Here is a 27,844-nt window from a genome sequence, read left to right on the forward strand (position 1 = left end):
ATACATCTATATCCTCCACAGGCCCAAGAGTTCAAGGACTTGCTGTGGTAAGAGCCTACTATACACTATACATTAAAAATCCATGATAATTGGGTAAATCCTTTCTGTAAGATCTTATCCAGTCTTCTCATCTTGTTTTAAGAGAATTCTCTTTTAAAATGCATTATAACCTTTCTAGTGGGAAATTAACAGTTCACAGGAAAAGAATGTAAACAATTTTTACCTGCACAGTAGACTAATCAACTCATGCCTGCGCAAGGCGTTAGTAAGAGACATCCAGGATAAGAGGAGATACAAATCTTTGGAAGGTGTATGTGATTGGTCCCCGTCTTCCCAGTCTTACCCTGTGATTTCCTCATGTCTTTGGTGGCTAAAGCACGACTGCCATGCTGAACACTGGTGAACTCAGGGCTGGTCACATTGTTAACCCTCAGCTCTTGCCCCAACGACTTCCGACCATAAGTATTTTCCCCAGATCCTCCATTGACACTGTAGCCACCTACAAACAGCAATGTTTACGTTATTTAAATATGATTGTTGGCTTCAGTCAATTTCCTGATAGCTCAGGATCTTACCGTTCAATCTGCAGCTCAACCAGCCTTTGCTTCTCCTACCTTTTTCCTGTACTGTCTGCCTTGAAAATCATTTTGCTTTCTTTTAATACACCTTAGAAGTTAATTTTATTTTGATCCCTTCATTGGAAAATAAGCAGAGAAATGAAAACTATATTAAATCAAATTTTACACTTTGTTTAAAAACTTTCTTGAGGTTTAGAGACAGTAACCGGGAGGAATTTCAACCTTAGCTAAATATCTTTGAAAACAAAAACAAAAATAGTATTGTATCTTTTTTGTAAGAAAACTGCATTTATGAATTACGTATGGAAAAAATTTTAAATTTTAAAAATAATAAAGTGGATAAACTTCCTATGAAGTTTTCAGAAATAACACTGCATTTGTTATTTATATTTTAAACGTATTATAAGAAAGCGAGAAAGTTGGGGGTGTAGGAAGGCAGGAAGGTGAGATAGGTAGGTTCAAAAAACATGCTTGCAGCAATAAGAAAATATATATACCCTTTTCGTCATTCTGTATGTCAGCGTGGACTCTGGTATCATCGTGCCTTTGCCGAGACACAACAGCTGAATTTGAAGGTTGCAGTCCATAAGAGGAAGAACTACCTCTATCTCTGGATGAAGAATATTTTAAATTATCTGGGTCGGCTGATGCACTATCAGTTCTACAAAAAGAGAAAAGCATAAGATTAGAACTTTAAACAACATAAATAAATATTTCTTTATACAAGCCTCTCTTCTCCCAACTTTTACATTTAACCATTACTACTATATTTAGTAGAATATGTACTATATATTACATGTAAGCACTCAGCTGTCTAACAAGTCTTTCATTGGGAAGAGATTCTCAAAGGATGAAATGCCAACTTTTCAGTCTCTTCTACTGTTCTAAAGACCCATTCAGAAGTATGAATAACTACTGGGATTAGGGTGACTTTGCTGGTTTTAGCATTGAAAGTCTCCTGTCCCAGGCAAAATGGGACAATTGGTCACTCTGGTCCAGAGTTCTCCTCACATGACTTGATAATAAGAATAATTCTTTCTAAATTCTCCCCCCGGAGAGGGTTAATCAGTCAAAAAATTTCAGTCTTTCCTGTCATAAAAATAAAAAACACTGGCAGCACGTCAGGGAGGGGCAATGTCTTACCAAGTTATTTTCTAAGTACTGATTATGTTAAGGTACTGTAGTATTGAAGACCCCAATGAAGATGCCTTAATTGCAAAGAATAGCAATCAAAATTTTAAAAAGTAAAAAAGAAGACACTGTAAGGAAATAAAAGGTATCAGAAATCCAATAAAGCTATATTGGAAAGTTGTAGTTCATAATCTATTTAAAATTTAGGTACTGTTTAGAGTAATACCTGATGCTTATTAGGAAACAAGTGGGGGTACAGTCAAGGGTAAAAGCGTGTCCTCATCTAAGTATCTGCTCTATGCTTCAACTGCCTCATAAGTAAAACAGAGCTGAGCTACAAGACTTCTCATGAGTGTTATTCTTCCAGCCATTAATCATAAACTATCAAGAAAGAAGACAACAAAATAATCTGTTGTAGCACATGAAAAATCCAAGTAAGTTCTTCCCCTACTGATTTTCTCCTGGGAGGAACAACTTTGAGAAAAAGAAAAGAAAGAAAATGATGTTTACTACAAATGCTTTCTGAACCTTTTAGAACCTGAATCTTTGAAACAAGTTCAGGGCACTGGCAAGGCCAGAAACTAACCTATTCCTCTACGCTTTGCCCCTCCCTCTATGGTGTAAAAGTAACAGCAGTGTCTGTATACTGTATATATTTTGTTTAGAGTTTATTAGTCTTTCCTTGCTCCCAAAAATACTAAACATAAAACTTTGCATGGGCTCAATCAGTTGGACACCTTGATCTGCACTTACTGCAATCACTGTTAATACAGAATGCAGACAATAGGTCCAATTAAACTTGGAAATCTAACTGGTACAAGTCATGAATTCTAAAGAATCTCAATCTGAAACTTCATGAAATTCATAACCTAGCATACTAAAATGACTAAGGCTCCATAAGGAGTATCTTCTAATATTCAGAGTTCACTTGTTCATAAAGCTAAGTACTTCAAATATAAGGGAAAATAAAATCTACGGAATTTCAAGAAAAATGTATGAGAATATTTTCTGAGTATATTAAGTCTACAAGCACTAAAATATAACTCAATGGACCATAACTTTTTTAAACTAATGAAAAGACATTCCTTATATATCTAAAAATAACACATTTAACTTGCATCTATATAAATCACAGCATACCATTACTTTCTGAAAGGAGACTGAAACATAAGAGAGCTTATAACCTTTTCTGACAGGGTTTGAACTTTATATGTATGCCACAGTAAGCTCTTATTAGATGAAGGAATAAAATAAGCACATGACTAATTCGGAAACACAAAGATAACTGAAGTCTGTCAATATTTAAACATACCTTCACTTCCTGCTTTCATCATGTTTACTTATCTCCTATACTACCTTTACTATTAAGAGTTAAATATCTGTATCATTTTCTGGTGACACAGTAGTAACATAAGGCAGCAGAGAATACAAGTTAAAAAAAGATCTGGGCTCAAATCCCAGCTCCAGCACTGAAAAGTATGTGTACCTTTGCACAAATTACTTGATCTCCAAGCCTTGGTTGTCTCTTGCATAAAATGAGGATAATACATATCTAACATGCAAGGTTGTTGTGAGGCTTAAATAAGATAATGAATTTTAAAGAAATGCTTAGTTTGCAGGGTATGTTAAATAAAGAAATGCTTAGTTTGCAGGGTATGTTAAAAGTTATTATGACTATAATACAAAATAAACTCAAAGTTTCCAGTCTAAAAGATAATGTACAAACAGTTCATGAGTATATGAATATAATCAAAACAAGTTTTTACAGTCAATATAGAGCAACTTAAATACTTCACTAAGAAATCAGGTAATCTGTTGCTACCAACAAATCTGTTTCCAACTATGAAGCATCTGATTTCAAACTAAATTGTAAAAACCAGGGGCAGCTTCCCCATTGGTTAGAAATAAGGTTTCTAAATCCCATAAGTTATGAACACTGAGATTATTTTTTTCCCAAAAAAAAAAAGTGTGTTTTCAGAAATATTTAAAAAAAAAAAAAAAAACTCACTGGAATAGAGCCACTGTCTCAGAAATACCTAAAAACTCCCTAGTTGCCAAATTATTTTAATACAAATTAATCAAAACATCTCCAACCAGAACTCAGGTTGTAAGCATTCTGAACCTAAAAGCACAAAATGGTTTAGCATTTATACAAAATTTCTATTTTTATACAATCTTGACTTCTTAGGTTTCAAAAAATGTCAACGTCAGGCTGTTAGCACCAACAAGATCATCCCAGTCCAATAAATAGAAAACTGTTAAAGAACGGAAATGAGCACTTAAAATGAGGCAATCAAAGCCACAAAATAGAAACTGCAGATTTGAACTCCGAGAAGCAGACATAAATGTTAGGCTAGTTAGTTAGAAGAGCTGAAAGGGATATCATCTGCCAGAATTAGTGTCTCAATTTAGTGAAAAAAGAAAATCTATCTATTAAGTCTAAGAATCCTAGCAAGGATCCAAAAATACCTCTACAGCCCCTTTAATATTCTAAAAATATCATGGAGAGAAAAAAAGAAATGCATAAATTTCCCCAAAACGATCAAACTGAAGTTAAAGCCTGATGTACATGCCACATGAGAGGTAAGTTTCTAAAGCTCATACCTCAAAAATCGCATACTGTATAATATGGAGCCTTTGTGATGTTTTGCATCAAGTCAATCTGTAAGACAGTAGTTACAATATTAGTGAAGACAGCGGGTTAAAACATTTGTTGTTCAAACATGGAGCAAATATCATTCATGAGTTAGGTGCTTTTAGTTGAACTATGGTCCCATTAGGGTTCATACAGTAAAGCAAAAATTGAGGTGGAAAGCTACTCTGTGCCTTAGAGGATAAAGAGGCTTAATGTGGCAACCAAAAAAATTTTAGTACATAAGAGAATTTAAATGTTAACTATAACATACAAATCACATGCAAATATAGTTACCACTTATTTTAATTACCTATTCTCAATATACAGAAAAATGCCATAAATCTAGGAGGCCATTCGTTTCAAACGACCAGAATCCTCAGACCTCACATCAACAATCCACCAAGAGCTGGGGATAGTATCTCCTGACTAAATGTAGCCTTGCGGTCCAGTTGTTGTAAGTATTAGAGAGAAAAAGAGAGAGTCATCTCTGGAAAGTGTGAAGTCAGGGAATTCCCTACTAGGAAGTATTTCCATAAAGCACCCCAAAATGACTTGATGCAAACACCACACCTAGTGGTGTCACTGAAGTAAGCATCATATTAGTTCAAATTGCTTTTACCTAGGTTTATTAAGGGATTTTGCTCTCATGGTGAGATCTAATTTGTAATGGATATAAACCAGGAAATGAGATTTGCACTAAAGCCAATGAAGTAGGAATGTACTTATTCTCTAAAGTAGCAAACATAGTCTCACTGTCACAGAGCAGTTATAGGATATGCTGCTTTCCATACTAATGGTTAATACCACTTGAAAATGATTTACCCTTCAAAAATAAATTCAGGGTTATCCCCTGTAATGCCTCTTACCTGGATTCAAACATGCTTTAATGAGAAGTAAGAGAAAGGGTGAAACTATGAAGAACCCTGGGCCTTGTGTGTATCATTACATTAGAAACACTGCTCTAAATATGAGTCTATGCTAAAACATTAATTTGAGAGGCTCAGGGAATTTATTATACAAATCTCTTCTCACAGAGAACTTTAAGTTCAAATTTAATAAAACAAAACAGAACCATTCCATGTCAAAATCATGAGTATGCGTCAGTTTTGCAATACTGAAATATTAAATCCATATAATTTCTTGGTAAAACTAGCTTAGCTACCTAAGTATTAAGTGTCTATAATAACCAAATCTTAATTATCCACTTATGGGTGATTTGTTTCCTTTTTTGAGACAGGGTCTCACTCTGTAACCCAGGCTGGAGTGCATTGGCATGACCATAGCTCACTGCAGCCTCGAACTCATGGGTTCAGCCTCTCAAACAGCTGGGACCACAAGTGCACACCACTCCACTTAGCTAATTTTTTATTTTTACGTTTTTGTAGAGACAGGTGTCTCATTATGTTGCTCAGGCTGCTCTCAAATTCCTGGACTGAAGCAATCCTCCCACCTCAGCCTCCCAAAATGCTAGCTAGGATTAGAGGCGTGAGTGACCACATCTGGACTGTCACCAATTTTTAATTGTCTGTCAACTAAACAGCCAATATAGACTGATAAAATATACTTAACTATTATAAAATTGTGAAGAACTTTATCTTAACCAAGGAGAGGTCTGGTTTTTACCTGTGGATTCTGGAAGGTAACCTCTGAACTCCTGAAATGTTGTACCTAATAAGAGCATCCTGGCCAGAAGCAGTGGCTCACACCTGTAATCCCAGCACTTTGGGAGGCCAAGGCAGGAGGATCGCTTGAAGTCAGGATTTTGAGACCAGCCTGGCTAGCATGGTGAAACCTGTCTCTACTAAAAATATAAAAATTAGCCAGGCATGTTGACAGGCACCTGTAATAATCCCAGCTACTCGGGAGACTGAGGTTTCAATGAGCTGAGATCATGCCACTGCACTCCAGCCTGGGCAACAGAGAAAGACTACCTCCCCCCGAAAAAAAAGAGAGGTGGTGTGGTGGGAGGGAGGTGTCCTTGTTCATCTGGGGGCTTCAGGCCACAGCAGAGTCTAACAATGTGGCTTATGGTGGCAGCTTTGAGTCCCATGGATCAGCTTGACCTCCAGTGGGGCTGGAGACCAAGGTTAGCCACATGAGCATGCAACCATGGAACCCCAGTAAAAACTCTGGACATAAAAAATGGTGGGAGTTTCCCTGGTTGGCAATAATCCACGAGTACTGTCACACATCAGTGCCACCGGGAAGGTATCATTTTTCACAACTCTACAGGGGGAGGACAATTCGAAGCTCTAACATTTGGAACTTTCCTGAACTCTGCCCTATGCACCTCTACCCTTGGCTGATTCTAATCTGAATCCCTAAACTGCAATAAACTCTAACCGTGGGTATGAGAGCTTTCAATGAGTTCTCGTGAGTCCTCCTGGCAAATCATCCAACCCAAGAGTGGTCTTGGCCAGGCACAGTGGCTCAAGCTTGTAATCCCAGCACTTTGGGAGGCCCAGGCAGGCAGATCGCTTGAGCTCAGGAGTTTGAGACCAGACTGGCAATATGGCGATACTGTCTCTAAAAAATATAGAAAAACGGCTGGGCGCGGTGGCTCACACCTGTAATTCCAGCACTTTGGGAGGCCGAGACGGGAGGATTACGAGGTCAGGAGATCGAGACCATCCTGGCTAACATGGTGAAACCCCGTCTCTACTAAAACTACAAAAAATTAGCCAGGCATGGTGGCGGGCGCCTGTAGTCCCAGCTACTCAGGAGGCTGAGGCAGGAGAATGGCGTGAACCCGGGAGGCGGAGCTTGCAGTGAGCAGAGATTGCGCCACTGCACTCCAGCCTGGGCGACAGAGCGAAGACTCCGTCTCAAAAAAAAAAAAAAAATATATATATATATATATATATATAAATTAGCCAGGCAAGGTGGTATGCGCCCGTAGATCCAGCTACTCAGGTGGCTGAGTTAGGAGGATTGCTTGAACCTGGGAGGGAGGAGTCCAGGGCTGCAGTGAGCCTCTGCACTCTCGCCTGGGTGATAGAGAGAGGTCCTGTCTCAAAAAAAAAAAAAAAAACCAAAATAAAACAAAAAAAACACAGTGATCTTGGGAACCCCCAAACTTGCAACTAGTATTAGAAGCAAGGGTCATCTTATGGACTGGACTCCCTCTTACTGTGCACTCACATTTAAAACCATTAAATATACTGTAGCTCAAAAACAGTTGCTTGTCTGTTTGTTTGTTTTGAAACAGGGTCTCACTCTGTTGCCCAGGTTAGAGTGCAGAGGCGCAATCCAAGTTCAAGCAAACCTCCCACCTCAGCCTCCCGGGCAGCTGAGACCACAGGCTTACTCCACCATGCCCAGCTAACTTTTGTTTTTTGGGGTTTTTTTTGTCCCATTCTCTACAACATTCCCAAAATGTTGCCAAGCTGGTCTCGCACTCCTGGGCTCAAGTGATCCACTCACCTCAGCCTCCCAAAGTGTTGGGATTACAGGCATAAGCCACTGGTCCAACTTCTGCCCCATCACTCTTGGCAAAATCCATTATGACCTCCAGGTTGCTAAATCCAAGATAAAGTTCAGGCCTCAATCTGCTCATCCTTTCAGCAGCTTTCACAGGGCTGCTGAGTAGGGTTGAGCAGTTTTGCCCTGCACACCGGTGCCCTGCAGAGGAATGAGGTGAGCTGAATGAAACTCGTTTTTAAAACATTCTTGGCCAACATTGTGGCTCATGCATGTAATCCCAGCACTTTGGGAGGCTGAGGCGGACGCATCACTTGAGATCAGGAGTTCAAGATCAGCCTGGCCAATATGGCAAAATCCCGTCTCTATTAAAAACATAAAAATTAGCTGGGCATGGTGGCAGACACCTGTAATCCCAGCTACTTGGGAGGCTGAAGCAGGAGAAGCACTTGAACTCAGGAGGCGGAGGTTGCAGTGAGCCGAGACTGGGTCACTGCACTCCAACCTAGGCAACAAGAGAGAAACTCTGTCTCAAAAAAAAAAAAATTGTTTGTGCCAACTAATTGTACACCTAAATGCACCATGTTCATTTGACTTTCTCCTTGCATTTATTTATTTATTTTTAATTAGGTCTCGCTCTATGTTGCCCACATTGTAGTGCAGTCTGTGATTACAGCTCACTGCAGCCCTGAACTCCTGGGCTCAAGAGATTCTCTGGTCTGAGCCTCCCCAGTAGCTAGGACTACAGGTATGGAGTGGCTCTTTGCCTTTATTTCTAACCCAAGCCAGCTTACAACCTTAAAAAGAGACTGTTTTGCCGGGCGTGGTGACTCACGCCTGTACTCCCAGTACTTTGGGAGGCCGAGGTGGGTGGATCGTAAGGTCAGGAGTTCAAGACCAGCCTGACCAACATGGTGAAACGCTGTCTCTACTAAAAATACACAAAAAATTAGCTGTGCATGGTGGTGCGGCACCTGTAGTCCCAGCTACTTGGGAGGCTGAGGCAGGAGAATCACTTGAACTCAGGAGGTGGAGGTTATGGTGAGCCGAGATCACGTCACTGCATTCCCACCTGTGACGGTGACAGAGCAGGACTCCATCTCAAAAAAAAAGAGAGAGAGAGACCCTGCTTCAGCTATCATTTGCATCGCTTATCTTCCCCTTCTGTCAGTAAGTTTTGTCAGTAAGTCCTGGAAGTACCCTAGAAACATATCATTTGGCCTGGGAAATTGCCAAGATTGAATGGAAATATCTTACTCTATGACCTCTTTAATAGATGAAGGACAAAAAGACTGAAAATTTACAAAGCTATGCATCCCTCCCCCACCAGTTAAATGCCAAACATAGGCCAAGCACAGTGGATCACACCTGTAATCCCAGCTGTTTGGGAGCCCGAGGCAGGCAGATCACCTTAGGTCAGGAGTTCAAGATCAGCCTGGCCAAGATGGTGAAATGCAGTCTCTACTAAAAATACAAAAAAATTAGCCAGGCATGGTGATGCATGTCTGTAATCCCAGCTACTCGGGAAGCTGAGGCAGAAGAATCGCTTACCCAGAGGCGGAGGTTGCAGTGAGCTGAGAGCTCGCCACTGCACTCCAGCCTGGACAACAGAGTGAGACTCGGTCTCAAAAAATAAATAAATAAATAAATAACCCATTCCGATTAAGAATCATTAAGAGTTACATTGCGCCACTGCACTCCAGCCTGGGTGACAGAGCAAAACTCCGTCTCAAAAAAAAAAAAAAAAAAGTTACATACTGCAGAAATCTAAAGAGTCTCAAAAGCAGATTGGGACTTTATAATCAAGGTAAAGGTGAAGTGATGTTTACCAATATAAGAAATGTATGCAACCATTTTTTTCAACTCCTGAAAACAGTCAGATGATAACTGTAGTTATTCTGATAAAAGTTCCTTTAGTCAACAGGTTGAAGTACATTCCCAGGGAATAACATGTTTATAAGATTTTCTAATAATAGCATATGTTAAATCTTGTCTTTAAAAATAATCCTGGCTGGGTGCAGTGGCTCACACCTGTAATCCCAGCACTTTGGGAGGCCGAGGTGGGTGGATCACTTGAGGTTGAGAGTTTGAGATCAGTCTGACCAACATGGAGAAACCTTTCTGTCTCCACTAAAAATACAAAATTAGCCAGGCGTGGTGGTGCATGCCTGTAATCCCAGTTACTCGGGAAGCTGAGGCAGGAGAATCACTCGAACCCAGGATGCAGAGGTTGTGGTGACCCGAAATGCTGCCATTGCACTCCAGCCTGGGCAACAAGAACGAAACTCCATCTCAAAAAAACCAAAAAATAACAAAATAAAATTAAAACTAAAAAAATAAAAATAATCCTAGGCCAAGCTGGCTGCAGTAGCTCACAACTGTAATCCCAGCTACTCAGGAGGCTGAGACGGGAGGATCACTTGAGCCCAGGAGTTTGAGACCAGCCTGGGCAACACAGTGAGACTATGTCTCTAAAGAAAAAAATAATCACCATCATTCTAGGCCAGTCCAGAAAACATAGCAAGACCTCCAACTCTAAAAGAAAACGAAATAAAAAATTTTAAAGGTCAATTTAATTAGAGTCTCAAGTAATTCCAGAAGATACGGTCTCACAAATCAAACAGTTGAAAAAGGAAGATGCCTTTCAAAATAATCACACTATTTTAACTGTAGGAAAATGTATTAAATGAAGACAGCTTTTGCTAGTTGCTGAAACATACTAGTAAGAGCAGGAAACAATGCTCCCACCGTGCTCAGCAGTAGCCAGAAATTTATTGAGGTCTTTATATTTAGCCTTAAGTATAAGACAGCTAGGAAACTTCAAAATCATCACTCAAGCCACTTTAAACCCACAGTCTACACAAACCCTATCTTTTTCTTTTGTTACATTTTATACGAAACACACTTTAATCAGATTGACATAAGTGATTTAAAAGAAGTAACTTGTATAATTCCCTTTTACAAGGAAAAAAGAAACAATGTTTCTAGATATTAAGTTCCTTGAGACAGCAATCATTTATTATAGATTTACAGTACGATTTCAAATAGTACTAGAATCTTTTTTTTTTTTTTTTTTTTTGAGAGAGTGGCACAATCACAGCTCACAGTAGCCTCGACCTCCTGGGCTAAAGCAATGCTCCCACCTCAGCCTCCCAAGTAGGTGGGACTACAAACTCACGCCACAATGTTCGGCTTTTTTTTCTTTTTGAGACGGAGTATTGCTCTGTCGTCCAGGCTGGAGCGCAGTGGCATGATCTCGGTTCACTGCAACCTCTGCCTCCTGGGTTCAAGCAACTCTCCTGCCTCAGCCTCCCAAATAGCTAGGATTACATGTGCATCACCATGCCCAGGTAATTTTTATATTTTTAGTAGAGACAGGGTTTCACCAGGTTGGTCAGGCTGGTCTCAAACTCCTGATCTTGGTGATCTGCCCGCCTCGGCCTCCCAAAGTGCTGGGATTACAGGTATAAGTCACCATGCCCAGCCAATTTTTGTATTTTTTGTAGAAACCAGGTCTCGCTATGTTACCCAGGCTGATCTCCAACTCCTGGGCTCCAGTGATCCGCCCATCTTCCTGCCTTGGTCTCCCAAAGCACCACCATGCCCAGCCCAAAATCTTGTAATTGCTTAATACTGTATGTACATTCTTGCAATGATATGACATTTCCCATCTTTGTTTAGAAGATGCATGTGGTTCTTCTCCACCCCTCAAGTACTTAAAACTATCACACTGGCAGAATACAACCTTTCCATGGTTCTGGCATCCTCCCTTCTCCCATTGAAAGAAAAGAAAAGAGAAAAGAAAAATATATATACACACACCCATACACACTACACCAGAGGGAAAAAAGCAATTCATCGTTCAACTCGTGTTCTTATAAGAATCAGCTCTTAAATTCCAACTGTGTAGTAAAAGGTAAGCAAGCTATAAGCTACCTTTCAACCTACCCTTTTTCTACACATTCCATTTACATTGTTCTTGCCCTCCAACCTATGCAAGTAGTCACAAAGATGAGATTATGTTTGCTGGCTTATCATTTCAACTAGTAACAAATTCTTAAGGTGTGAGTATAAGATAAGGAGAAAAAATGATGATGCAGAGCTATGCTCTTATTATCCAACTTGAAACAGGTTTACAGCCTAATGAGAATACACTAGAAAATGCAGAAAGAGGGCAGGCGCAGTGGCTCATGCCTATAATCCCAGCACTTTGGGAGGCAGAGGTGGGTGGAACACAAAGTCAAGAGTTCAAGACCAGCCTGGCCAACATGGTGAGACCCCATCTCTACTAAAAATACAAAAAAAAAAAAAAAATTACCCAGGTGTGGTGGCACATGCCTGTAATCCAAGCTACTCAGGAGGCTGAGGCAGGAGAATCGCTTGAACCCGGGTGGCAGAGGTTGCAGTGAGCCGAGATCACGCCATTGCACTCTGGCCTGGGCAACAGAGCGAGATTCCATCTCAAAAAAAAAAAAAAGAAAGAAAATGTAGAAAGAGAGCCACTCCACCGGAGAGCAATTAATTCTAACTCCACTAATATTTTTCTAAGTATTCACTGAAACAATTTTAAAAATAATTTCCTGAACTTTAATCCTCCCAACATCTTAAAAGGCAAAAATTACCCCCTCAGAGGGACATGGCTGGTAGTGCCAATACAAAAGATCTTCGTCTTCCCATTCTTAGTCCATAGCTTTTTTCATGACACCCGCCTCTCCTAAGATAAATATCTGTGAAGGATCAACTTTTTTAGAAAATACACACACTCTAGCTGGGCGCAGTGGCTCACATCTGTAATCCCAACACTTTGGGAGGCTGAGGCAGACATATCACCTGAGGTCAGGAGTTTGAGACCAGCCCCAACATGGTGAAACTCGTCTCTACTAAAAATACAAAAATTAGCCAGGCGTGGTGCCGCACATCTGTAATCCCAGCTACATGGGAGGCTGAAACCGAAGAATCACTTGAACCCGGGAGGTGGAGGTTGCAGTGAGTCAGGATGGTGCCAACTGCACTCCAGCCTGGGCAACAAACAGAGTGAGACTCCATCTCAAAAAAAAAAAAAAAAAAACATACATTCTTAAAAATAAAGACACTTGGGAAATTTTTAGTCAATGAATTGATTACCACATACATACGACCTATTTGCTATTAAGCGTAAATTTATTTACAATTTTAGTATTTTCAAAAAAGGAACATTAAAATTCCATCAACATTTCAAATAATGACAGAATTAATCATTTTTAATAGAATTCTTACTCAGATCCTTCAAAAACAATATAAACTATCACTTAAGGTAGATTCCTTTAAATCTCACTAAAAATGCTAAATCTCAAGTTTCATAGTCCCAGTGCTGGAAAACCTGCTATATTTTTATTTTTCTTCACATTTAGACAAAGAACATATGGACAGGCAAGAAATGTAATCAACTTCTTCAGGAAAGAATCCCAGGATCTGTTTTATTTTCAATTAAATATATACGAATTCTGAGTGATACTGGTGATCATCTCTGGATCTTTTTACTTATCTAATGAGAAAAGAGTCTCATTATACAAAGAGAATACCCAAAAAGTCTAATGATTTCCTCACATGAGTAGGTTTTTCTGTAAGGTTCTGGCAAATCTGAAGAAGCCAACATAGAATCTGTCATTAATGCATTGAATCTGAACTTCCACTGTTAAAATCAATTTAGGGCCTGGAAGTAAAGTGTTAACACTTCAGACAAGAAATTCCAGGGTTTGTATCATCAGGAATATAAACCAGGGACACCCTCAAGAGGATGAAGAGCAAGAGTCATGCACTGCTTCAGAGAATTAAATACTCCAAGATGAAAGTTAAAAATTCAGCCGGGCGCGGTGGCTCAAGCCTGTAATCCCAGCACTTTGGGAGGCCGAGACGGGCGGATCACGAGGTCAGGAGATCGAGAGACGATCCCGGCTAACACGGTGAAACCCCGTCTCTACTAAAAAATACAAAAAAAACTAGCCAGGCGAGGTGGCGGGCGCCTGTAGTCCCAGCTACTCGGGAGGCTGAGGCAGGAGAACGGCGTAAACCCGGGAGGCGGAGCTTGCAGTGAGCTGAGATCCGGCCACTGCACTCCAGCCTGGGTGACAGAGCAAGACTCCGTCTCAAAAAAAAAAAAAATTCAAACACACCTATCACACATAAACATCTTTTAACATCAGGTTGAAATGCTAAAGGGAACAGAGTAAAAGTAAGTTTTTAACTAATAAATTTAAATAAGAGAGAAAACTTTAAATTCAAAGAGCTTCACTAAAAAAAAAAAGAAAATGTTAGCAAAGTCATCAAATGTGGAGGAAAAGCTATTATATGTCACTATGTAATCTAAGACATATTCATTAGCGGAGCCTTTTTTCTAGGCTATTAATATATTAGATGCCACCCAAAAACAAGGATCTAATAAATGTTAAGTTTAACAACTTCTTAAAAACCTGTAGGTTCCCAAAGATACATACGTGTATGTGCAGTGAGGCCACTGCTAAGCCTCTAATAATATTCTTGTAGACTACTATTCTCTATGATGACAAAAAGGGTAATAAAAAAAAAAAATCTAGTGTCTCCCCTTAATAAACAAAGGAAGAGCATACTTAGAAAGTTCCATAACAAAAACAATCTATAATTCTGGTACCAGAAATCCCTCTGAGGCAGGGCATGGTGGCTCACACCTGTAATCCCAGCACTTTGGGAGGCCAAGGCGGGGGGATCACTTGAGGTTGGGAGATCAAGACCATCCTGGCTAACACGGTGAAACCCTGTCTCTACTAAAAATACAAAAAATTAGTCAGGCGAGTGGCACACGCCTGTAATCCCAGCTACTCGGAGGCTGAGGCAGGAGAATCACTTGAACCCAGGAGGCAGAGGTTGCGTGAGCCTAGATAGTGCCACTGCACTCCAGCCTGGGCAACAAGAGCAAAACTCCATCTCAAAAATAAAAAAAGGAGTAAGTCCCTCTGAAAAAAGCTTTAAATAATAAACACAAAAAGTCTATAACAGGATTTTAAATAAATATGAGGTCCTACACATACTATATGAATACCAACATAATAAAAATATGAATATGAATGAATATCAACAGGAATCCCATTCGTTTTTTGAAAGGGCCTGAAAATTAATACAAAAGAAGTAATTCAGGATGTTTAGAAATCTGTTGACTCTAGGCCAGGTGCGGTGGCTCACGGCTGTAATCCCAGCACCTTGGGATTTACAAAGTGGGATTTCCTTCTCACCTAAGGTCAGGAGTTCAAGACCAGCCTGGCCAAGATGGTGATACTCCATCCCTACTAAAAATTACAAAAATTAGCCAGGCGCAGTGGCAGGTGCCTGTAATCCCAGCTACTCAGGAGGCTCAGGTAGGAGAATCGCTTGAACTCAGGCGGCAATATTTGCAGGGAGCCAAGATCTCACCACCGCACTCCAGCCTGGGCGACAGTGAGACTCTGTCTCAAAAAAAATAAAACGAAATAAACAAATCTGTTGATACTGGAATATTTGCGTTTCATTCCCCAATCAGCAGGCACGCAACTGGCAAGAAGTGTGTTTCCCCAGGCATTCTAATGGAATGCCAGAAAGCTCAACCCCGTGCTTAAATTTTTAGTGATTACATTGCTTAAATAATGTAGACAGATACAATAGACCCAAGATAAGTCAATGTGTAAAAAGACTTCAAATACGTGCACAAGGTATTTTTCAAGATGGACAAAACACATGAATCTTAAATTACCATATTTCTTTTTTTTTTTTTTTTTTTTTTGACAGAGGTTTTTTTGCTCTTGTTGCCCAGGCTGGAGTGCAATGGCACGATCTAGGCTCACGCAACCTCCGCCTCCCAGGTTCAAGCAATTCTCCTGCCTCAGCCTCCTGAATAGCTGGGACTACAGGCATGTGCCACCACGCCCAGCTAATTTTTGTATTTTTTTTAGTAGAGACGGGGTTTCACCATGTTGGCCAGGATGGTCTTGATCTCTTGACCTCATGATCCGCCCACCTCGGCTTCCCAAAGTGCTGAGATTACAGGCATGAGCCACTGCGCATGGCCAAATTACCGTCTTCTTTCTTCTGTAAAAAGATCTGGCCACTCCAGTCCATTACAATACTGTCCTTTTGAGCCTGCTCAATCAGTTTGTTTAAGCCCTGACAGGGCTGCCATAAGAGGAACGCTTTCCCCAAAAATGCATCCTACAAGAACAGTGTTGTAAACTCTGGAGTTAAGGCTAAACATAAAAATACAAACTTACAGGATCTCACTGTCATGTATTTACTTGAGGAAAGACACAAATATAGAGTGTACTATTTACTGATGCACTCAGTAGGAAAGAAGGGGATAGCAAAAGTAACAATTTTACCAGATCCACGCACATATGCAGGTTATATTTTACTGGACATGGCACACATAAAAATTCCAGATACTGCTAAGTATATGAAAAAAAACGTGAGCAGGAATGGGTGTGATAGTGGAAAAGTCACTGCATATCTGTACCTTGACTGAGGTCATGGTTACACAGGTGTATACATTTGCCAAAATTTCCTGAATTTAAGACCTATACAGGCTGGGCACGGTGGCTCACGCCTGTACTCTCAGCACTTTGGGAGGCCGAGGCGATCATCACCTGAGGTCAGGAGTTCGAGACCAGCCTGGCCAACAAGGTGAAATCTCATCTCTACTAAAAGTACAAAAACTAGCCGGGCATGGTGGCAGGCATCTGTAATCCCAGCTACTCGGGGGGGCTGAGGCAGAAGAATCACTTGAACCCGGGAGGCAGAGGTTGCAGTGAGCCAGGATCGCACCACTGCACTCCAGCCTGGGGCACAAGAGCGAGACTTCGTCTCAAAAAAAAAAAAAAAAAAAAAAAAAAAAACTATACATACATAAATTTTATCTCAAAGAAGCATCACAATAGAATTCAAAAGAGAATTCAATTTAAAAAGGAAAAGTACACTCAATTAACTAATACAAGATAGAAAAGAATAACAGTATAAAACCAAGTATCTTTGCATGAGCGAACACCACAAGAACTTAGTAAGTTATACTCTACATTAAAGAAACAAAAAACAGGCCGAGCGTGGTGGCTCACGCCTGTAATCCCAGCACTTTGGGAGGATGAGGTGGGTGGATCACGAGGTCAGGAGATCGAGACCATCCTGGCTAACACGGTGAAACCCCGTCTCTACTAAAAATACAAAAAAATAGCCGGGCGTGGTGGTGGGCGCCTGTAGTCCCAGCTACTCGGGAGGCTGAGGCAGGAGAATGGCGTGAACCCGGGAGGCAGACCTTGCAGTGAGCCGATATAGCGCCACTGCACTCCAGACTGGGCAAGAGAGACTCCGTCTCAATAAATAAATAAATAAATAAATAAATAAATAAATAACACAGAATAAGGGAGCATTTCCTATACATATGAAACCACAAAATTTCTGTACTCTCTACTATTAGGCCTCTACACAAGGGGAAGTATGTTTTATTTTATAGTTCCAAAAATAAAATGGGCTCTGAAAAACTTCAAGATAGTCAAAGATAGGTAACCAAAATGATGACAACGTGAAAAGCTAACAAACAGCTCCTGTGAATCCATTAAGGGTGGTCCAATGAAAGGAGCCTCAGGGATTTGTTTTAGGTGATTAGGATAAAGAACAAGTGTCAGGTAACAAGGGCAGAAAACCCTACCAAGAATTGTGACAATTCAATGTTCCCACCATGGACCACACTCTATTTTACAAGACACTTATATGACATTCCATACATGTGTCTAACATGAAGATTGAGCAGATAAAAAGTATCACTTTAGTGATCATCCTCAATCAACACCAGATAACAAATGAAGGGAATGAAGGGCTTTTGCTTATGGAAATTCTCACACACTGAGCTGAATATTTTTATCTTTAACTTATTTATTTATTTATTTATTTATTTATTTTTAAGACGGAGTTTCACTTGTTGCCCAGGCTGGAGTGCAATGGCCTGATCTTGGCTCACCACAACCTCTGCCTCCCGGGTTTAAGTGATTCTCCTGCCTCAGCCTCCCAAGTAGCTGGGATTACAGGCATACGCCACCATGCCCGGCTAATTTTTGTATTTTTAGTAGACACAGGGTTTTCCCATGTTGGTCAGGTTGGTCTCTCCCGACCTCAGGTGATACGCCCGCCTTGGCCTCCCCAAAGTGCTGGGATTACAGGTGTAAGCCACCGCACACAGCCTTATCTTAAATTGTTAAATATAAACATAATACTCAGGTCCTTAGCAGCCCCTTCTCTATATTGTTCCTATTACCTGCCTCCCACTGCGATCTCTCTTGCATGCGCATGCACGCACTCTCAAACACACACACACACACACACACACACACACACACACTCTTCTTTTTCTTTTAGAGTCTTGCTCTTGTTACCCAGGCTGGAGTGCAATGGCGCAATCTCAGCTCACCACAACCTCCGCCTCCCAGGTTCCAGCAATTCTCCTGCCTAAGCCTCCCGAGTAGCTGGGAATACAGGCATGCGCCACCACACCCAGCTAATTTTGTATTTTTAGTAGAGACGGGGTTTCTCCATGTTGGTCAGGCTAGTCTCGAACTCCCGACCTCAGGAGATCCACCCACCTCAGCCTCCCAAACACACACACACACACACACACACACACACACACACACACACACACACAAAACACATGAACTATGATTCAAAGCCTACAATAGGGTCCCCAACCCAGTGCTTCAGCTTCACCTCTTATTTGTATTACTCCTCATAAGTACCCAATTCCTCTACACACCGACAACTTGCACCTGGCCTTAATGTAATTTTCTTCTATTTTGGAGAGGGGAGATTCTCCCCCAAATTCACAGTCAAAATTGTACAGACCAATTCCATCACCCCACTGCTCCGTACTTAACCATATTAACTTTCCCTCCTCTGACTCTTCAGGCTTTTTGTTTTGTTTTGTTTTTGAGATACTCTCGCTCTGTCACCCAGAGTGGAGTGCAATGGCATCATCTTGGCTCACTGCAACCTCCACCTCCTGGGTTCAAGCGATTCTCCTGCCTCAGCCTCCCGAATAGCTGGGATTACAGGTGCCTACCACTGCATCCAGCTAATTTTTGTATTTTTAGTAGAGGGGGTTTCACCAAGTTGGCCAGGCTGGTCTTGAACTTCTGACCTCAGGTGATCTGCCCGCCTTGGCCTCTTTCTCCAAAAGAAAGAAAGAGAGAGAGAGAGAGAGAGAGAGAGGAAGGAAGGAAGACTGAGAATTATATCACAAAATCCACATGCTCTTTCCTTTACAAAGTCCTTATCTCCCATAATAACTTACAGTCTCCTTGAAGACAGTGGTTTTACAAGTCATAAAAATCCTGGCCATGGCCCGGTGCAGTAGCTTATGCCTGTAATCCCAGCACTTTGGGAAGCCAAGACAGGCAGATCACTTGAGGTCAGAAGTTCGAGACCAGCCTGCTCAACATGGTGAAACCCTGTCTCTACTAAAAATACAAAAATTAGCCAGGGGTAGGGGCACATGCCTGTAATCCCACCTACTCGGAAGGCTGAGGTAGGAGAATCGCTTGAACCTGAGAGGCTGAGGTTGCAGCAAACCAAGATTGCACTAGTGCATTTCAGCCTGGGCAACACAGTGAGACCCCATCTCAAAATATATATATATATCCCTAGAAGCATCAATATTTACTGAATCAGAGTATTTTATTACCTGTTATAAAAAAACAATAAAAAAGACAAAAAACCTTCTATTATACTAATTTATAAAGGAATCAAAACAAAAGGGGTTGGGGGGTCCGGGCACAGTATCTCACTCGTGTAATCCCAGCACTTTGGGAGGCCAAGGTGGGAACCTGAGGTCAGGAATTTGAGACCAGCCTGGTCAACATGGTGAAACCCTGTCTCTACTAATAATACAAAAATTAGCTGGGCCTGGTGACATGCGCCTCTAGTCCCAGCTACTCAGAAGGCTGAGGCATGTGAATCGCTTGAACCCAGGAAGTGGAGGTTGTACTGAGCCAAGATTGTGCCGCTACACTCCAGCCTGGGAGACACAGTGAAACTATGTCTTTAAAAAAAAAAAAAAAAGGCCAGGTACAGTGGCACACATCTGTAATCCCAGCACTTTGGGAGGCCGAGGTAAGTGGATCACCTGAGGTCAGGAGTTCACAACCAGCCTAACTAACATGGTGAAACCCTGCCTCTACTAAATACACATAGGTATGGTGGCACATGCCTATAATCCGAGCTCTTGGGAGGCTGAGACAGGAAAATCACTTGTACCTGGGAGGCAGAGGTTGCAGTGAGCCGAGATTGCACCACTGCATACTCCAGCCTGGGCAACAAGAGCAAAACTCCATCTCAAAAAAAAAAAAAAAGTTGGGGTGGGGGTAAGGTTCAACTTAAAGATACAATTACCAAGTGTTTCATAAGGAATGTCTTATTTCATAATGGAGTAGGAGTTTGACACCAGCATGGGCAAAATGGGGAGGCCCCATCTCTACAAAAAAATAAAAATAAAAAATTAGTGTGCCAAGCATGGTGGGTCACACCTGTAATTCCAGCACTTTGGGAGGCCAAGTAGGAAGGATCACCTGAGCCCAGGTATTCAAGACCAGCCCAGGCAACATGGCAAAACCCCGTCTCTACAAAAATAAATAAATAAATACCCCGTCTCTACAAAAATAAATAAATAAATAAAGTAGCTGGGTGTAGTGGCATGCATCTATGGTCCCAGCTATTGGGAGGCTGAGGTAGGAGGACTTCTTGAGCCTGGGAGGTGGAGGTTGCAATGAACTGAGATAGTTCCGCTGCACTCCAACCTGGGCAATAGAGTAAGACTCTGCTTCAGAAAAAGAGAGAGGAGACCAGGCGTGGTGGCTCACGCCTGTAATCCCAGCACTTTGGGAGGCCGAAGTGGGTGGATCACCTGAGGTCAGGAGTTCAAGACCAGCCTGGCCAACATGGTGAAACCCCATCTCTACTAAAAACACAAAAATGAGTCAGGCGTAGTGGCATGCGCCTGTATTCCCAGCTACTCGGGAGGCTGAGACAGGAGAATCAATTGAACCAGGAGGTGGAGGTTGCAGTGAGCTGAGATTGTACCACTGTACTCCAGCCTGGGCGATACAGTAAAACTGTCTCAAAAAAAAAAAAAAAAGAGAGAGAGGAAAAATAAATAAATTAGCCAGGTGTGGTGGTATGCACCTGTGGTCCCAGCTACTCAGGAGACTGAGGTGGGAGGATCCCGAGTCCAGGAAATCAAGGCTGCAGTGAGTAGTGACTGCACCACTGCACTCCAGCCTGGGCAACAGAGCGAGAGCATATCTCAAAAAAGAGGAAAGAAAAGAAAAAAGAAATCAAAAATATAAAAACAAACTTTACTTTAGTTTTACTTTTTATTTTTTAGTTTATTATGGGTGTTTTACTTTCCCCCACGTAAAACAGCCATACGTAATTTGTTGAAATTTTCCTTAGTGTACTTCAAAATCTGTTGAATAGAACTGGCAATCACTGAATTCTATTTAACTCTAGTTCCATTTAATATTAGACTGGTGTGAAAGTAACTGCGGTTTTGGCCAAAACCGCAATTACTTTTGCACCCACATAATAGCTATAAAATATGTAACTTCACTGAATTTTATCCTCTATGTATTTCCCTATATTATGTACCTATGGACATCAAACTTAGTACAGACTGATAAAAGGCTGAATAGACAACTACGGTTTCAAAAATCCAGCTTCTCACAACCTCAGACATACTAGTATACAGCTTTTCTAATTTCACAACACATTTCCATTTTTTGGTCTTTCACAATAGAGAAGATGTGTGTACTTTTGAATATTTTGATCTGTCTAGAATCTAGAATCTACCAAAATTGGAAGGTGTTTTTATTATACAGTTTCATCCTTTTCTTAAAGTATAGAAAGATCCTAAGTTTGAACACAGTAAGACACTCAATAGAGAACTACTACTAAACATATAAGACCAGTTACACAATTAACGTCCTAACACCCCAAGTGGAATCTACTTGTTTTCTGTTGACTTGAATGCTTTCTCTTCTTTGTTGAATTAATCAATCTATTTGACTCCAATGTCAAATTAATCAATGTCACGTTAGAATATTAAAATGTACAATTATGAATCACACATTTAATTTTAAAACATCATTCTGATCTCTATCCTGATACTAGAAGATTATCTTCCAAACTAAGGTGGAAAAAATGACAGACTTTAGCTATTGGCAATGATAGGTCATTTTTTTAGGGAAGAGGAGTAAAGAGGGCAACTTCCATAGGTCAGACATTCCTTTGTTCTAAGAAGCCACCACTCCTGTTTCTTCATATGGAAAAAACCAGAGGCGTCCAGTGGTCCCCAAAACCTTCTCAACTTTATGCTTGAGGAACCCACAGATTTCAAATAATACAACTGACTTAAGACCAGTCATTTGTTTAATTATTTAACCATTCTTTTTTTTTTTTTTTTTTTTTGAGATGGAGTCTCGCTCTGTCACCCAGGCTGGAGTGCAGTGGCCGGATTTCAGCTCACTGCAAGCTCCGCCTCCCGGGTTCACGCCATTCTCCTGCCTCAGCCTCCGGAGTAGCTGGGACTACAGGCGCCCGCCACCTCGCCCGGCTAGTTTTTTGTATTTTTTAGTAGAGACGGGGTTTCACCGGGTTAGCCAGGATGGTCTCGATCTCCTGACCTCGTGATCCGCCCGTCTCGGCCTCCCAAAGTGCTGGGATTACAGGCTTGAGCCACCGCGCCCGGCCTTTTTTTTTTTTTTTTTTTTTTTGAGAATGAGTCTTGCTCTGTTGCCCAGGCTGGAGTGCAGTGGTGTGATATCACTCACTACAACCTCCGCCTCTCGGGTTCAAGTGATTCTCCTGCCTCAGCCTCCCAAGTAACTGGGATTACAGGCATGCGCCACCACATCCCGCTAATTTTTTTTCTTTTTTTTAGTAGAGACGGGGTTTCACCATGTCAGTTGGCCAGGCTGGTCTTGAACTCCTGACCTCAGGTGATCCGCCCAACTCAGCCTCCCAAAGTGTTGGGATTACAGGTGTGAGCCACCATGCCTGGTCTTCTCTCTCTTTTTCTGAAAGAGTCTCACTTCATGCCCGGCCTGCTCAACCATTCTTTTGTTTTTGTTTTTGTTTTTGTTTTTGTTTTTTTTGAGACGGAGTCTCGCTCTGTCACCCAGGCTGGAGTGCAGTGGCCGGATCTCAGCTCACTGCAAGCTCCGCCTCCCGGGTTCCTGCCATTCTCCTGCCTCAGCCTCCCGAGTAGCTGGGAAGACAGGCGCCAGCCACCTCGCCCGGCTAGTTTTTTGTATTTTTTAGTAGAGACGGGGTTTCACCGTGTTAGCCAGGATGGTCTCGATATCCTGACCTCGTGATCCGCCCGTCTCGGCCTCCCAAAGTGCTGGGATTACAGGCTTGAGGCACCGCGCCCGGCCTCAACCATTCTTAAATGTCGGGTGTGGTGGCTCACACCTGTAATCTCAACACTTTGGGAGGCTGAGGGCGGGTGGATTGTTTGAGTTCAAGACCAGCCTAAGCTGGTGAAAACCCCATCTTTACAAAAAATACAAAAATGAGCCGGGCTGGTGGCAAGCGCCTGTAGCCCCACCTACTTGTGGGTGCTGAGGGAGGAGGTTTGAGCCTGGGAGGTCGAGACTGCAGTGAGCCAAGTATTTGTGCCACTGCATTCCAGCCTGGGTGATAAGCAAGACCCTGTCTCAAAAAAATTTACAGAAGAGTTGACTGAGAGCACAGTGAATGAAAAGGAAGACTAAAAGGCAGTGGCATATAAATGCTTACTGTTGGAGGTATGCTTCTATGGAACATGGGTATGCTCTCTTGCCATATGACATTCACATATTCAGCCACCTGGAACACTTCCTGTCAGTATGTGTGAAGTATCATGTGTGGTCAAAATTGACTCAACAGTCATTTTCCACACCAACTGGCAAACTAACACTAAAAGAAATCAACAAGTGTTGCTTTTTCAAAAGCCTAAATCAGCTGAGTGCAGTGACTTACACCTGTAATTCCAGCACTTTGAGAGGCCAAAGCAGGGGGATCACCTGAGTCAGGAGTTCAAGAACAGGTTGGCCAACATGATGAAACCCCATCTCTACTAAAAATACAAAAATTAACTGGGCACCTGTAATCCCAGCTACTCAGGAGGCTGAGGGAGGAGAATTTTTCCTTGAAACCGGGAGGCAGAGGCTGCAGTGAGTCAAGACTGCGCCACTGTACTCCAGCCTGGGAGACACAGCAAGACTCCATCTCAGGGGGAAAAAAAAAACTTAAATCAAGGAAAACAGAACCAAACCAGCAGGGACAAAATGGTACATAAGAGGCAAAAAAAAAAAAAAAAAAAATTTTAAATCAAAATTATTCAGATGAACCACAATAAACGTGCCTGCATCTGAAGTTCCATAAATCGATTACCCCTAAAATATATTTATATATATTTAAGGAGTTCTAAGCATTGGGTTAAATTCTAAACCTTCATTTAAGCAAGAAGCAAGATCAAGATCCGTTCTGTCAGTTACCTGGAGTCTGTCACCTTTCTGAATAGGGGACAGAATAACCTCAAATTTAACTAATGAAAATTTATGACTTGGCAAATATCCGAGGTATTTTTATTGACTAACAAATCAGCTATGACAATCTTAGAAACAAATCAAGTTATGCTATGGGGTATGTCCACAGTTCCCCGTTCCTTCTACAACAGAAGAAAATCAAATCTTTCCAATATCCTAACAAATTGTTACTCCCTGTAACCAAATGCATCTCACAGTATCGTCTACCAAGGCGTTACATTCTGAAACTTTGTTACAAAGCACAGCTTCAAAGAAACCTTGTAAGCTTTCTTGTAAGCTCCTCCCTTCCCCCATTGCCCCTCCCCAGAGCCAAGAAATAAAGCACTTGAAAGAAACAGCATGGATAATATTTATTAATAGCTCATGTACATATTCCATAACTACATAAGCCATTTGGCTTCATACCTGTCAGCAATGAAGTCAGGTGGCCCCAGCACGTGGCTGCAACTCTTCTCTATTTATTTAGAACTACAAACTACAATTTACACTTTTCCAAAAGCTCTAGGAGACTATTTGAGAAGGGCACTTTATTCTTCTAAAAGGTTACTAAATTCTCTTATATACTTATACTGATCACAATACTGAAAAATAATCTAAAATCCATTGTCATTCATTTACCACCTAATTTGTTAGATGCCAGAAAACAAAATCAAATTTCACACATTTCAATAAAAAGGCAAAACTAAGCATGTCAATCACAGAAAAAAATACTTAATCAACTAATTTTATTTAAAGCACTCACAAACTCTTAAGTGGTACAAGACAAGTCAACGCTATGTTTATCAAACAAAATTTTTTTTTTACGACTAAACACCTCAATTCTAGACTCAGGCACTAATTATTAAAGTCATCTAGTTATATAAACCAATTCTCAACAGACACAGTATTTGGAAAGGCATATTAAACAGACTAAGATGTGTACCACCCATTAGCCAAAGACAATTTTAATGATTTTTCTAATGAGTCTTCAAATGTTACATTCTAACGTCTTACCAAATTATTTCCAAATACTGCTGGAATTACATGTAACTATCAGGAAACAAAAGGGCTTCCCAACAACTTGTGCGATCTACATTTATTTGGCCAGTTTCTGGACAATTACAATACAATTGTGCTCCAAAGTAGGAAAGTTCCATAAATCAATTACCCCTAAAATATATTTATATACATTTAAGGAGTTCTAAGCATTGGGTTAAATCCCAAACAGACTCTGAATAGAAGCATTTATTAAGAGAGGTTAGAATAAATCAGTCCTAAATTAGGTACAACTGCCCCCCCAAATTGATCAAAAAGGCAGGAAAATTGCATCTATTTAAAAAGTTAATGTTTCTAATATATTCAAATCTAACTAAGCCCCAAAACGGTCTGAGATCAAATCCTCCATAAAAGAGGAAATTCTCTAGACTTCTAAGTGGGTGCCCAAAGAGTTCACTCAAGTGTTCAGGTATGAATTAGATTCACCAGAGTAACCGGCCTTGCACTTAAGGAAAACTTCCATCTCCCAAGACCAGAGTGGGTCGATCCCATCAACAGTCACCACAATCTCATCTCACGCTCCACTAATGAATGTCCTCCCTAAAGTCAGAGCAATGCCTTTGCTGGAGTTTTGTTTTGGTTTTCTCAATATTAACACGTGGGGGTCACAGTAAGGGACACAGGTTAGAAGGTCTCTCACGTGGCGGCTGAAAGAGTGGGGAACCGAGGAAGTGAATGAGTAACAGGGAGGGTCCTGGACTCTCGGGATCTCCCAACTCGAGGTTGGAGGAAGGCGGTAACTGGAATGCCCCCCACCCCACCCCCGCCTCTTTCTCACCTCCTGGTCCCGATCCTAGGCCAGTGCCAGCCCCGGGCAGAACAAGCAGGGGGGGGAGGCACTTAGGCCTCGCCTCCCGCGGCCTTCCTCCCCTAGCCGGGGCGGAGGAGACCCAGGAAGCCGCGCCCGGCTCCGGGGGGTGGAGGGCCTAGGCCGCGCCTCCCAGCCCCGCGGCCCTAGGCCTCGGCCCGCCCGAGGCGGAGCCCGGGAGGTCGGGGCGGGGGCCCGGGCCGGTCACCCACCTGGGTTGCCAGTCATTCCAGCTCCGCGGATACTTGGTGCCGCCGCCGCCGCCGCTGCTCAGCCGAGACCCCGGGGCTCTGCGGCTCATTACCTTCCCCGACACGACATGGCCAAGCGCCGCCGCCCAAAGAAGAGCGAGTCGCCGCCCGAACCGGCCGCCGCCGACACCCCGCTCCGGCCCGGGGCTGAGGAGGAAGCCGAGGAGGAGAAGGAGGAGTAGGAGGAGGAGGAGGAGGAGGCGGCGGAGGGCGGGGGAAGAGGACGGCCGTTCCGGGTTCCGCCTGAGCCCGCAGCGCAGGACAAGGAGGCAGGAGCGGCGCGGTGAGAGAGAGGCAGATGAAGGGGAGACGACGTCTCTTCCAGGGCCGTGCGAGGCCCACGACGCCGGGGCCCCGGAGGACGAGGACGACGAGGAGCAGGCGGTGGCGGCAGCTCCTCACGCTCACACGGCCACTGCTTCCCCGCCTCCCGGCTCCGCCCGCCGCGCCGCCGCTGTCGCACGGCATGCTGGGAGCGAGGGGCGGGGTCGGCGCCTGCCGGGCCTGGGGAGAGAGGCGGGTCCTGTCGGCGGCGGGGCGGGGCCGAGAGAGGCGGGGCCGATAGCAGGCCGCCCCGCCCCCCACGTCCCCTGGCTCGTCAACTGCGCCGAAGTTTGGGCACCGCGATGACGAATCCTGGGACAGGGGATCTCCACTACCGCGGCCACACACTTTTCTCCCAAACGCTCCCGGGAAAACACCGGACCCCTGAGGGCCGGGCAGTCAGGTGTAAACAGGCGTCCAATCCAGGACCTGCAGTGGGGGGGGGGGCTGGTACCCTGGGGTGCGCGCGCACACAGGCGTGCCCTTGAATTCACGTGCGCCAGTCTTCCCACTGTCTACGGGGCGGGGTGGAAAGTGAAAATAGTAAGATCGAGAGGAGGTTGATATCTACCTTCCCAACCTCCACCTGAAATGTGCCCATTGAGTCCTGGCACCTTTTACCATTTCTTCACAATGAAAAAAACTAAATGATGGAAGGGAAGGGAGTATCCAAGACCACCAAGCCCTGTCCTCTGCAATGTGAAATGTGCTTTGAAGCCCTCTCACCCTAAGGCTTGCCCGTCTTCTGCTGGTGAAAGAAGCTGGAGGCCCGGCGCGGTGGCTTAAGCCTGTACCCAGCACTTTGGGAGGCCGAGGTGGGCGGATCATCTGAGTTGAGGAGTTCCACACCAGCCTGGCCAACATGGGGAAAACCGGCCTCTACTAAAAATACAAAAAGTAGCCGGGCACGGTGGTGGGCGCCTGTAATCCCAGCTACTCGGGAGGCTGAAACAGGGGAATCGCTTGAACCCAGTAGGCCAAGGTTGCAGTGAGCCGAGATCAGGCCATTGCAGTCCAGCCTGGGCAACAAGAGCGAAATTCTGTCTCAAAAAAAT

At 42.8% G+C, this 27,844-nt stretch overlaps 1 protein-coding gene and 1 long non-coding RNA gene across 5 annotated transcripts in view; one reads left to right on the forward strand and one right to left on the reverse strand.

Annotated features, from left to right (window-relative positions):
• SMG1 (SMG1 nonsense mediated mRNA decay associated PI3K related kinase) overlaps nt 1-26,882 on the reverse strand; it is a 111,566-nt gene extending 84,684 nt beyond the window's left edge. For 2 of the 4 annotated variants that reach the window (XM_077986349.1, XM_015125715.3), the window contains exons 1-3: nt 26,427-26,882; nt 1,076-1,239; nt 344-499 (exon numbers count right to left, since the gene is read on the reverse strand). In XM_077986349.1, coding sequence (XP_077842475.1) covers nt 344-499; nt 1,076-1,239; nt 26,427-26,515 — 409 coding nt within the window. In that variant the 5' untranslated portion in view covers nt 26,516-26,882. Of the gene's footprint in view, nt 1-343; nt 500-1,075; nt 1,240-4,313; nt 4,372-7,767; nt 7,966-26,426 lie in introns of all 4 variants that reach the window. The other 2 variants (XM_077986351.1, XM_077986350.1) reach the window with 2 other exon arrangements.
• LOC144338078 (uncharacterized) lies at nt 11,253-26,865 on the forward strand. Its single transcript, XR_013411849.1, has 3 exons — nt 11,253-12,026; nt 23,084-23,179; nt 25,905-26,865. It is a non-coding gene; the product is annotated as an uncharacterized LOC144338078 (long non-coding RNA).
• Nucleotides 26,883-27,844: the final 962 nt, after the last annotated feature.

This window comes from Macaca mulatta, chromosome 20 (genome assembly GCF_049350105.2).
Source record: "Macaca mulatta isolate MMU2019108-1 chromosome 20, T2T-MMU8v2.0, whole genome shotgun sequence".
NCBI classification, from domain to species: domain Eukaryota; kingdom Metazoa; phylum Chordata; class Mammalia; order Primates; family Cercopithecidae; genus Macaca; species Macaca mulatta.